Source organism: Solenopsis invicta, chromosome 3 (genome assembly GCF_016802725.1).
Source record: "Solenopsis invicta isolate M01_SB chromosome 3, UNIL_Sinv_3.0, whole genome shotgun sequence".
NCBI lineage: Eukaryota > Metazoa > Arthropoda > Insecta > Hymenoptera > Formicidae > Solenopsis > Solenopsis invicta.
Window position 1 is genome coordinate 25,411,810 of NC_052666.1, and position 13,275 is coordinate 25,425,084.

The window sequence follows — 13,275 nt, forward strand, 5'->3', positions numbered from 1 at the left end:
TTTTCTCTAACACATTTATAATTATTTATATTTGTATAACGTACATATATATATATATATATATATATATATATATATATATATATATATATATATATATATATGCACACACACACACAACATGTGTTTATAATATTCTATCTACATACAATTTTAACGTGCACGAAAATTATAAGAGTGAAGGAAACGAGATCTATTAATTCTTTGTAAACGCTTGAGAAGAAATATAAACATTTCGGTGGGAAATTTGGATCCGTAAATCACTTTTTGCCGTGGAAATTAAATAATTCGTTGTATCTCATTCTTTACGTAGCAATTAACGAACTAAATCATTTTACACAAAAAATTTCATGCACAAAAACTTTTTACGCCTGCAAAATAATAAATGTACATCATGAGATACGTGATTCGAAGAATCTTTTACGTGTTTTTTTTAATATTATGCCGAAAATTATACGGTTATATCAACGCGCATTTTTGCAACGGCAAAGCGCGACTTTCACTACATAATGTACTTACAAGGATGTTGCCTAAGAAGTTCGTACAGTAACATTAATAGTATGCCAGCAAAAGTGGCACAAGGAGACACACAATATTGCATTACACCTATTATGTTGTTAACACGAATCCCAGCAGGCTACACAACCGGCAATTCCTGAAGTGGTAATTATTAAAACATATCTCTTTGCATGCAACTTTTTACATAAACAAAAAAATTATTTTGCTTAATAAACAGTTGAACAAATTTATACACTTTGTAAAATTTACAAAGTTTTTAAAATTTCTGAGCTACAGTGTGACACCCACTTCAAAATTTTGTTTTGCTTTATCTTATTATAATAAACTATTTTTTTATAATACACATTCGGTGATGTATATGTGTGATATATAAACATTTATAATGATATGTGCATAAATAACAGTATAACAAGTATCACGCAACTTATATTCAACATTTTCATAGATATTATATTCATGTTGAGCGTTTTGTGGACTATATGATTTTAATAAAGTGTATAATTCCACAATTTTATGTTTATAACATATAGAATATTTATATTCGTTGTTTTTAATGAAATATAAACTTGAATATACTTAGAAAAAAATTGTGAAATTTTTCCTCCTTGTTGAAAGTTAAAAGCGCTAATTTATTTTTATCACTTTGTAAATTATTAAATTATGTCATCAAATAATATATAATAATACTTAAATTCATTAAAGTACACTATATTGCTGAATCTAATTCCAATTTGTGTTACACTTAAATTTTTTAATTGCGCAGTTGATTTTAGAAAAAATATTATCAATAACCATTATTTGTTGTGTAACTTTTTAATTTCCAATGAATATTTAGTTAATAAAGCCACAACGGCTATTAAATTGGATAGCGTTTTCGATAAAAAATTGAAAGTATTTTTGAAACATGATTAATCGATTATAATTGAAAACTTCTTGAAAAATTTATACTTTATTTTCGCATAATTTTGAGACCGTCTATAATCACTCGTCACTTTAACCTATTTGGTCCTCGAAAGCCGCTGGGTGTAAGGAAATACTTGAAGCTAGGATTGGTTGCAAGTGGCAGGCGCTAACGATCTACAACCGCGAGCTATCTGAGCGCGCCATCACTTTGAAAGCGATTGCTCTTCGAGAACCTCGCTGGCTCTCAGCTTGATCTCTTTCCAGGAATACTGTATATCCTTGCTCTCGCTGAATCGAGAACAGACGGAAAATCGCAGGAAGTACGTGTCCTTTATCTTTGACGGGACGAGATGAATATTTCCTGCACCGTTGATTCTCTTTAGCAGGACTTCGTTGAGTTCGTTGGATCCCTGTAGATTATTATGAAATTAGTTCTGTTATTTCCTTTTTTATAAAAGTAACATACATGATGCTTTTCAATTATCACTAAATTAATTATTATTTTTAAAAATGATTATTACATATTCTTCCATTAATTTGAAATTTAAGAAAAATTATAAATATTATTTTTAAATAAAAATAATAGTGAATGTACAAATATATTTGTGAAAAAGGTATTTTTGCAAATTTACTTGTGAGGGTAATCAACTTATGTACCTTCAGTCGGAAGCAAACTAATCCCATGATAACTTCACCTACAATTTCGAAGCGAGGGTCGGTAAGGACTAACGCTTCGAATTCGTGTGCTTGAGCAACGTGCGATCTGATGAACTTTTGAAGGTTTTCAACTCCGTAGAGTCTCAATACAAACCAAAGTTTCAGAGATCGGAATCTGCGTCCAAGTGGAATCTGCCAATGCTGTAATAAAATATACTCAGATTAATAACGAGATTATTTATAAATTGCTTTTTAAATTGATTTTATCAATTAGACAATAAAAATTCAAAAATGTCAATTTAATAAATTTTTACCCTGTAATCCGGTGCTGCCCCTTGCATATCGTGTTTCAGGTACAAAGGATCGACATTAAAAGCGTTTATGACGCATGTCGGATCCTTAAGCCACATGGCAGAGCAGTCAAAATTAACTAACATCCATTTATGCGGATTGAAATTGAATGAATCTGCCATTTCGATGCCTTTCATTAAGTATCTAAATTCCGGGCAAATAAAAGCGGATCCTGTAATTAAATAGATTTGTTTTAACTTTGTTTTATAAATTGCTGTTTTATAAATTGCTGAAAAAATCGTTATTTTTATTATATAAAATATAAAGGAATACAGAATGTGAAAGAATTAATCTATACCTGCATAAGCAGCGTCTACATGCAGCCAAACGTCTTCACGATTTGCTACAATGCCCATTTCATCGAGACGATCAAAGGCGCAATTAACAGTAGTACCCAAAGTAGCAACGGCCTATGATAAAAAGTCAACTTATAATTTTTAAAGTACTGATTTTTTAATAATTAATTTATTTATTGTAATTAATACAAATTTCTCATTGTAACGTTATACATTAATCATTTTATAGAGAATTTAGCGTGATATCAATATTTTTCAATAACGATGTTATACAAATATATTGTATTAAAAAATTATAACAAATAAATTAATTATAATAATTAAATTTTGGAGAATTAATTTTTATCCGTAATTTTTTCTTGAAATATTATTTTTTGAAATACTATATAATGTAATTCTATCTTTTTTAAAAAATTAAAAGTGGAAGTATTGGTGCGTTTGGTCGATAGAATATCAGATAAATTAGACTTACATAAAATGGTATGAGGCCTTGCTCTTTATCCTTCCTGATTGCTTCAGCGAATGTGTCACCGCGCAGCTTGTGTTTTTCATCGACTTCCAACTGTCTAAATTTTACTCCACCAAGAAGTCCAGCGCGTTCAACCGAACTATGTGCTTGGCCTAAAAGAAAATACAATATTTCGTACATTTTTTTGCGATTAATGTAATAAATTTATTAATTGTTCAGTTTTCAAAAAGTCTGCAATATCGCTTTGACGTAGCACGTACTCTTTCATTATATTATTTACGTAACGTATCAACGTTTAATATTTATTTAGAATAGTAATTTGCAAAACTAAAGTATCCTATATAAATGACTACATGAATCTTATTGATTTTAAATATTTTATTTCTTTAAAATATTTTTAACAATGTGCATAGACGTGTGTAATCATGAAATTTGTAATCATGTAAATTTAACAGAATCTTTCCTCTAAGTATCAAAATTGTCAGCATCACCTTCTTCAGTCGCGGTTGTATAGCAATATATATCACAAAAAGAAATGTAAAAAGATCCTCTATTCTTTTATAATAATAGCGGTTTGTTGATAATACGTATTGTTCCGTTCAATATTTCTAATCGAAAAAAAAACACTGTGCTCAGTAATCGTTAGAGAACAATTCTAGAAAAGTTCTCTTTTTCTTTTTTTCTATTTCGATAAAACGCGCGAAATTATTGTGAGCGTTGAGAATATCATAGAAAGTTTAGCTTGAAATATAACTGGAGCGGTTATTACGAGTTGCCATGACGACAAAGTGCTGCTTGATGAAGTGAACTCCATACTCACCCTATCACTCCATCCCTCTCACCCCCTCTATTCACATGCCTTTGCAGTGATTGCGCCCGGTCACTGAAAGCGACCGGACACTTTTCAGCATTATATTTATGCGACCCGAGGTAATAAAATGAATACGAATGACAAATTACCTTAAATCAATGATACGTTAACTCTAGCTTTAAATTACATTATACATAAAAAGTTATGTTCTTTTGACCAAAACTAGTAAATTAATGAATTTATTGTTACATTCTAATAAAATGGTGAATTTCTTTTACTAATGGTACATTTTTTTTAATTGTTTTGAATAATAAAAGAAATTTTTTAAATAAAGCTGTTTAAAATGCACAAAACTATTCATTTCATACACAGTTAGAAAAATTGTGTTAAATTTAATCAACATAAATCACATGTCCCAAAGGGTTAACTCAAAATTTTGTATTAATTTAACATATTCTGGATGTGTTAAATGATAATTAATACTGCGTTAATGTTTTACCGAAAAAAAAAATGTAATCTTGATCGTAATTTGAAGTTATTTGTGTGTGCAATTAATATAATTTTTGTGATAAAAATTAATAGAAGAGTAGAGTAAAAAGAATGCAGCACAGTTATCCCCATTTCTGTTATAGTGTAAAATCAACTCAACCTCTTTTTTTGTAAATTTTAACAGATACAAAATGTAAAATGTTTTAAAAAATCGTGCTACTTTAATATATTTTTTAAATTACTTTCACAATTCTACATTTTATATCTGTTAAGTCCAGTTAACATAGCAGACACATGTTAAATTTACACATGAATGTGTTTATTACTTAACACAAAAACTTTAACCAACAGATTGTTTCACAAAAATACACAAATTTTTCAACAGTGTATAACATATTTTTTATTTGTCTCAATAATACGTATATTGAAAAATTAATAATAAATTAAAATATCTTATACATTAATAATATACGTGCGATTAATTAAAACGATAATTAAAATGATATTTTCAAGATTTACAAAACACTGTCTTTTAATTTCAATTATATGTGTATCTCCATTTTTATATCAAGCTAAACCATGATTGTCATAGCTCACTTTAACACTCTCATCGAGATATTATGTATGTCACAGTTCAAGTGTTTATTTAAAGTCATTGAACCGTACGCTACACTTGCACTGCTTCTTTGCTCAATAAAGATAAATAAGAATCAATTGAGAAATAATTTATGCCTTTTGATATTCGAAATGCAGCGTATAAGTTTATTTTGAAACTGTTCGATTAAGGAAGAAAATGTTTGAATAAGTTACGCATGGTTTTTGTTTTGATTAGGATCTCTTATAAAATTCTCGCAGCACAGTGACATACGTGTATACTATAGCAAAATAATTACAGTATACTCACAAGAACAGTATGCGACTAGTTTACTGATGATCTCGTTTTCCGTCCAATCGGGATGCTGCTCTTTAACTTGCTTTATCTTTTTGTCCTTCGCTCCTAGTAACGCTACCAAAGTGGCTTCGCTAGCAGTACCCTACAGGTGAAAATTACACTTTAAACATGCTTAATAGCTTCCTTATCTTCAGGAATGTTGATCGAGAATGAACTATCCTTTAGACATCAGATATTTTTTGTATATGTCATGTTGTTTGTGAAATGTCGTTTACCTGAATGACGCCACCGCCTCTTCCACCGCTGCAGGCCAGAAATTCTTTCGGCAAGTCCAGCATTTTTCCTAACCAATCCAGTACGATTACTTCTAGTTCTGTACAGGCCGGACTCGCAATCTAAAATTTAGATGGTTCAGTATCAAAAGTGACTTGTAAGAGGATATTGCGTCTTGTTCTAATCTATCTAGTGTTTGATATATTTTATTGTATATTATTTTTTTATTTTTTTACAAAAATTAAGAACATTTATATAAGAAAGAAAGGTTTTATTACCATTAATATTACTTTGATTTTTATTTGTTACGAGAAACAGATTTAATTATAAAGATATATTGTACAAGTAAAGATCTTGTTAGAAACTATACTGCAGAAAATTGATTGAAACTCATGTTAACGTGCGGCGCGTAATTTGATGAAACTTATATATAAATTTACTTAAGAAATTTTTATTGAGCCGTCTTTGAGTGACACACGGCCACATTTTTAATTTAAAAGTGTTGATACACTTTGCGATCATGATAAGATGTCGTTTAAATTGTAAAGCTTTTCAATCTTTCAATGCGAATGAACGCGCACAGCTTACAATAATCATTCGAGATAAGTAAAACCTTCGCATTATACAACTTTAAGTTCTTATACTCACCCAGGTAAATCCGATGCATGCAATAGCTCCGCTTAACATATCGGCCAGAATCGCAGGATACGATTGCGCAGTGGGAAAGTATGCGTGGAATTTTGGACTGTGCCAATGAGTAACCTAAATAATTTTATTTCATTTTAATTCTTGCCTACTTGTGCAACATTGAAGATCAATGATAGAATCTCTAATTTTTTTTTTATTTTAGTATCGTTACGTTTCCTTTCATAGTATATGAGACAATTATTTTAGTTGTCTTACTAAATTAATGATTTACGATAACCTGAGGCATTTAAAAATCGCTTACACCTGGCATTATCACTCTTTCGATATCAGCCATTATATCCTGCCACTGTTCTGGAGATTGCGGTGCTTCGGACGGTAAAAGCGGTTTCATATATCCTGGCTCCACCGTAGGCAAAACTCTCCTAGAAATATTTACAATTTCTATGTACGAAAAAGTGCAAAATAATCTATAGATTATTTTAGTGCATGTTTGCCGTCAATTTCTTGCTTACAGCGTGTGTTATCATCTACCTGTCTCTAATATTTTCCAAATAGTTTGTGATATATTCCGCCATATCCTTCGCGTACTCCTTGAAGCTATCGGGATCCATGATTTGTCTTCTTCTACCTATAATATCAAGAGAAGATTGTTACGAAGGTGTAATGATATCAGAAGTAGGTATCCATTATACTGTTGTGTATTAACGTAAGTGGAGTAGGTGCGGTTATCTAGTATCCTTGGCATATCAATACGCACGAGCGCTTTGAATCAAAGTACCATTATCATACCTGTGTCGTTCTTATTTATTTTTCAAGAGTGAACGTTTATCAGAATGAATAGAAAATTATTTTGCGACTGTATTTCCGTATGTTACGCGACTGATGCAAATGACTAAAGATCTTGCTATCAAGATGACCGTGATAACTTATAGAAAGCGTGTAAAGCGGTTGAAGTTGTTTTGCTAGATTCAAGGATGTGTTAATAAAAACAACGATTTCAGATAAAAAGAGAAAGTGACGTTGCAATGAGGATTGAAGCGCACGAAAATTGCAAAAGTATGAGGAAGATATTATCAAAAAGTTGCACAAGCATATGCTAAACTTATTGTAATTCTAATAAGTGGAATGGGGTTAAAATTATCTTAATAATTTATTTATATATACTATTTAATAATCTATGTTTGTCGAAAACCAGGCAACAGATACAAGAATTATCATTTATATTATATTATCAATATTTTTAACTTGATTTTATATTGAATACGATATATTATTTTATACGTGGTTAGCAGTTCTGTGAAGCCTAATAACTTCATTGTAACATGACTATTTTTAGGAGAGAATTAGGACATCTGTAGCGTCTTTCGTTGCTTTATTTATACATAACGTCGTTCTTTCTTAATGCATTAACGTTTAACAAAACGATAACTCAGGTTTACCTGGTAACTTAAAGCGGATAGCATTTCTGCGTCAATTCTATTTTCTAGCCTTTTTCTAGGAAAACTTTTAGATAGCAAAAATAAGTATATACGTAAATACGTTTGGCCTTTTAAGCGAAATGTTTAATAAACCTAGGCATCGATAATCGACGACCAGTGACGTAGTCTTGAGAAACTCGGCGGCGTAGACAGGTGAGGGGGATGCATATGTGTCTATGTTGCCAGATAGAATGTTCACGAGATCGAGAGTGGAGAAGGAGAAGGACAACGAGATCGAAAGAGCAGCCGTGACGATCAGTAAAATCGCCTTCGCGTAGAAAAGTAAGAGTGAATTCGCCGTAATGACCATGACTCATTTTCATGGAGCTGGTTTCGTTCGAATCCAGCTGTTTGCCACTGCCCGCTGCCTGTCTATTGCGTTGATTTTGTCTGCTACGGTTTTTTACCCACTCGCGCTATGACGTACTCGCGGAATTGCTACTCGAATATTTGAGGAACGTTTACGGTAAATAGAAGTTTTATTTTAATAATTAATTCTTAAACGACGTCTTTGCGTAATTTGTATGTAATAAGATATCTAATGATATCTATGCAGTTCTTTTACTTTTGCAAATAAGATATTTATTATTTGTGAAGAATCAAATCTGCATAGATATCTCATCTAACAATATCTAACGATACCATTATCCATGCAGATTTTCACTTTTGCGTCACAGAATAACATTATTCTCATTTTAAAATGTCGAACTGTTCATCACAAGTAATAAATACCTTAATAATTAATATGGAAGCTAATTTATCACTATTCTTTTATTATTATCATAAACTTCTTTGCAAAAGTATGTCATTACGAAAGAGATAACTTAAACTATTAATAATATTTACATTTACATGAGATTAAAGTCCTTTTTATTTTAAAAATATATGTGTCACATCTCAAAATGTTATCATAAATATAAAAGTTTTATGAATTGTTTAATTATTTCTTATTTGAATAAAATTGAGCACAATTCTCATATTGGTTTTTTTATTTATTCTTCAATATGTCGTCTGTTTTTGACTACTGTAGCTATCTTTGTCTATTATATTTTTATTCGGTACACCGGTGCTGTATCTATGACTCGATTACACTGCTTATATGTACCCTTTGTTTCTCGCGTACAGGAATTTTTAGGAGTGGAACGGTTTTATTGAAATTTTTGTTTACTTTTGATATTTATTTGGTGAGAAAATAGCATTACAAAGTAAGTCAAATTTTTTCCATACATGTAAAAAATTTGATTTTGATTGAAAAATCGATTTTTTAAATATATATACTGCAATAAAAATTTATATACAAAAAATCTGATTTTTATTGAAAATTTTTTTTTTGAAAGTATATTATAATAAAAATTCTAATAAATATTTGTTTAAAGGCTTACTTGGATTTAATTACTTGTTCAAAAGTTGTTTAGCTAAAACTATAATAAAATATGACACTGCATAAACTAAATTATTTGTTTTATTCTTTGCAATTGCTTTTAGAGTCAAATTCAGATATACACAAGCGAAATAGTTTTGTCGCTAATTAAGAATAAACTTTAAAAGTGCAGTACATTTTTTTTAAATGGTAACTTTATGGTCAAAACATCTTTAATTTTTTTAGTTCAGATTTTATTAAACTAGCAAAATTAAATGTATTTAGAGCTTGCATATCAAGAATATTAATATTGCTAACAACTGTAAAGATGCGATTTCACGTAGCTATAATATCCAGATATTTACCCCTACTTTACCGAAATTTCTCATAATTTTCCATAAATCCCTATAAATCTCCATAATTTTAGTAGAGTAGGGTTATATATCTGGATATTATATCTACGTGAAATCGCATCTTAAGACATAGGAAAATAAAGCAAGTAATAATGCTGCATTTATTTTTAGAACATTCGTCTCAGAAAATGATAATTAATTGCTTTTGAAATGTCTTGGCGTATGAGGGAAAAGTGAGGAAAAAGTGGACAGATGAGAAACGTAAAAAAAACGAATGACTCCTCATGCGATAGAGGAAATTCCTGCGGCGGTCGGGGAATCCCCTCTTGATATATTAGTATCAGTGAACATTTCTCAGTGGGGAAAAAAAAAAGTATAAACGCGCTTTCCACGTCAATAATTATAGATAGCGATGGATCATCGAGTTGTTTCTGAACGGGTTATCGTAAAGCCGTCACGATTTATTTGATCCGACGCAACGTAGCGTTTCGCTAGAGCAAATTCTTGCGAGATAATTCTGTGCAGAGGACAAAAACAATTAGCATACTTCAATCATATCATATTTTATTTAAGGAAAGAATATCTTATCCATTATATAATTTGTGCCGTATTTAAAATAAAGTCACTTAGGTATATATTCAAGATTTCATATTACATTAACGATCTGCTGCCGTTTATTTTATGACAACGTGAAATTGGTATCTACCGATTCGACTATGACCAATCACTGTTCCTTATTCCACGAAAGAATTTGAGCTAAATGTCAAACTAGCCTTAATTGTTAACAAATTTTTTATATATTATTTCTTTTTTTAATAATTAGGTATTATAAATACAATTATTATATATCTTTTTATGCATATATGAACATTATGTTATAGCAGAGATAAGATGAGATGATATTAAATATTGTTTAATATGCATATGATATTAATTCATGATAAGGAAAAGATAGCTTATCGATTAATTTATCGTTATATTGAGATAATGTTATATTCAACCAGTTTATTTAGCGATTGTTGATCTTTCGGTTTGTTTGTTTTCTCAGGTATTGACCAACGCCATAAAAAAGTTTTTAAAACCGATAAAAAAAATCACGTATTCTGCAAATGCATTCTGGGAATGAATGAAATCAACCGAAATGCTCGCGCTAAATTTATGTGGAGTTTAAATATAGCACGCGTCGAAAACGTTACTCTTATTTGTACAATTATTCAGACGGCAATTTCTATTTATGACACGCCGATATGCCAAAAATAGTTGGCAAATATTAGGTGATCCCAAAATACTGTATTTGATTTTCTTCTGTTTAATCAATATTTTTGAGGAACGTGAGGAACAGATTACTTTAATTTGGCTAATGCAGTTAGTGAGTTTTTTGGTTGGACTAATGTCGGAGCGAAAGCTGTAACGAAGGCTTAATAATTAGTTTTAGACACAGTACGCGCGTTTGGAGGCTAACAAGCGCTATTAAAGTTCACTCCTTGACATCAATTATAGAACGTTAGACATCCTAAACAATCTTGGTTTCGAAGTCACTCAGCCTTTTATTGAACACATTAAAATGCACTCGTATTTTATGTTAAATGTAAATTTATCGTAAAGATATTTGTAAAATTATAAAATTATTATAAGTTATTGCATTTCTTTAAAACTGCAATTATTACAGGTTTATAAAAAGTGTAGAATATTTCTACGCTTATTTAACTTACAGCATCATTAAATTATATTTTTTTATACACGAAAAGAACAATCTAAAATTTTAATTAGACACAGATCTGAAAATAATTTTGTTTGATACACACTAAAATAATTATGTAGGTTACTTTAATTGGTTGCTAGAATGTCAAAATTTTTTGCTCATCACACTTGAATATTTCACATAATTATTTTGATAATCCAATAAAATTGATTTCAAATCTGTATAAAGCTAAATTTTTATATACTTTAGCAAAATCTTCCTGTAATAGCAACATATCATAGATTGCTGCAGCTTGTCACTCATATGCACAAATTGCCTTTGAAAATACGACGTAGCTGTGATTTATCTTGTTCGCTCAAATTTATTTTGTTAACTAATTGTTTCAAAAATTAACTTTTAAAGATATTACTGACATATGCATGGAAAGAACAATTTTTCTGAAATACAGATCTGAAAATAATTATGTCGAACCATTGAAAAATTTATATTGAACGTTTAAGCTAGTTGTTAGATTGTCAAAACTTTTTGCAGCAGTATTATCCATCATGCTTGAATATCTTATATAATAATTTTGATAGTCCAACATAAAATTATTATCTGATTTGTATCTAGCTACATTTTAGATACAAAGATGAAATTGTTCTTCCCGTTTACTTATGATATTGTCTATAGCGATTAAAACTCTGTACGTCTGTCAAGTTTAAGGAACATTTCAGAAAAACAGAAGTACGAATGCATTTCACTGTCGCTGATGAAATTGAATTAAAATTCTACTTACGTTTGAAGTAACGCGCGAGCCTCGATAATCTGGCGGCGATTCACTGAGCAATCTTTGACAGCAATGATATCCACGTGTCCGTGATGACTCCGCGAGCTGGTGAAGCTGGTGAAGTGCTCACGACCGTTGTTGCACGACGAATTGCCGCTCCATCCGCGTTGTGCCGCGCTTTATGTAACTCCCCACCTCTTTATCGTTCACTAGAAGTGCCTTTCGACCAATCGTGTTATGTCGCACGTCGAGATTCGCTTGCCTCGTCCCATTGCGAATATACTGCACTCAAAGATCGATAACGGATACGTGATCGATAGCAGCTGGTCACTCGGTTAGCGGGGCGTAGGTGGTGGACGCGTTAACTTTTGTGCTGGCAGTGACAGGAAGTGCAATTTAGTTTTACTTGCCCAACCCGTGCGATTATCCGTTTGTCTGATATTATGCCATGGTAAATAATTGGTTGATAATTGAATAATTAAATCTTCCTAAATGAAAAAAATCTTTTTTGCTTTTAAGATTTTAGTTTTACATTTTCAGAGTACTGATAATTTCATAACAAAGAACGTTGTTTAATTATACAAGAGAAACACAATTTACTGTAAAATTATTAGAAACAGTCAGTTTCATTAACTACTATCATGTGTTTAAAAAATTTATTTTTGTTGTTTTTTTTATTATTTTAAGTTGTTGAAACATTTTACAATTCTTATAATGAATTTGATTTGCACTAGTGCGCACTGATGCATATTAAAGCTACATTGTACACTGATCTAATTCATATGTGAAAATAAAATGCATATATCTTGAATGATAAAATATTGTATCAAACAGCATAAAGTATATTGAGAATTTTGCGCTTTAACCCATTTCTATATTTCTATTAAACACCTTTACATCGATCTTTGTATCGATGTGTACGACGGCTTTAATGTGCATCAGTGCACACTGGTGCGTCCAACCGAATTCACTATTAATTAACGTCTTTCAAGGCAACAGAATTATAAATTGCGTTATAAAAGACAATATCGTGAAATGGAATAGAAGCATTGGGAGACAAAATTGGGGCGTTTCCGTTTAAAGCTGCGACATCATTTGTAACTTCGTTACAAGTGCAAAATCAAGGAAGCATTCAGGCGGGAAATCGAATTATATTCTAGATATGCACAATACCGATTTTCAATCGTACATCTCTTGTCGCTACCCCAGAAAGAAACGCTTGACGCTCGCTGACTTTGCTACAAGAGATCTTGGGCAATCTGGTCGTGATCTGGAAAGAAACCTTAGAAGTGAAAACAGCCATTT

The 13,275-nt window shown here is 30.8% G+C and overlaps 1 protein-coding gene across 1 annotated transcript; it reads right to left on the minus strand.

The window, feature by feature from the left end:
* Positions 1 to 1,449: 1,449 nt before the first annotated feature.
* Positions 1,450 to 12,126, minus strand: LOC105197233 (aromatic-L-amino-acid decarboxylase). Its single transcript, XM_011163525.3, has 11 exons — positions 11,980 to 12,126; positions 6,840 to 6,936; positions 6,610 to 6,730; positions 6,309 to 6,422; positions 5,663 to 5,782; positions 5,400 to 5,529; positions 3,199 to 3,347; positions 2,729 to 2,840; positions 2,394 to 2,602; positions 2,080 to 2,280; positions 1,450 to 1,832 (listed from the first exon to the last, which is right to left on the minus strand). The coding sequence occupies exons 2-11, from the start codon at positions 6,917 to 6,919 to the stop codon at positions 1,626 to 1,628; spliced, it is 1,443 nt and encodes a 480-aa protein (XP_011161827.1). The 5' UTR covers positions 6,920 to 6,936; positions 11,980 to 12,126; the 3' UTR covers positions 1,450 to 1,625.
* Between the last annotated feature and the right edge of the window lie 1,149 nt (positions 12,127 to 13,275).

Coding starts and splice junctions, on each gene's coding strand:
- LOC105197233 (XM_011163525.3), bottom strand. CDS start 6,919: ATGGATCCCGATAGCTTCAAGGAGTACGCGAAGGATATGGCGGAATAT. Junction 6,731..6,839: donor TTGGAAAATATTAGAGACAG/GTAGATGATAAC, acceptor AAATATTTCTAG/GAGAGTTTTGCCTACGGTGG. Junction 2,603..2,728: donor TGTAGACGCTGCTTATGCAG/GTATAGATTAAT, acceptor ATTTAATTACAG/GATCCGCTTTTATTTGCCCG.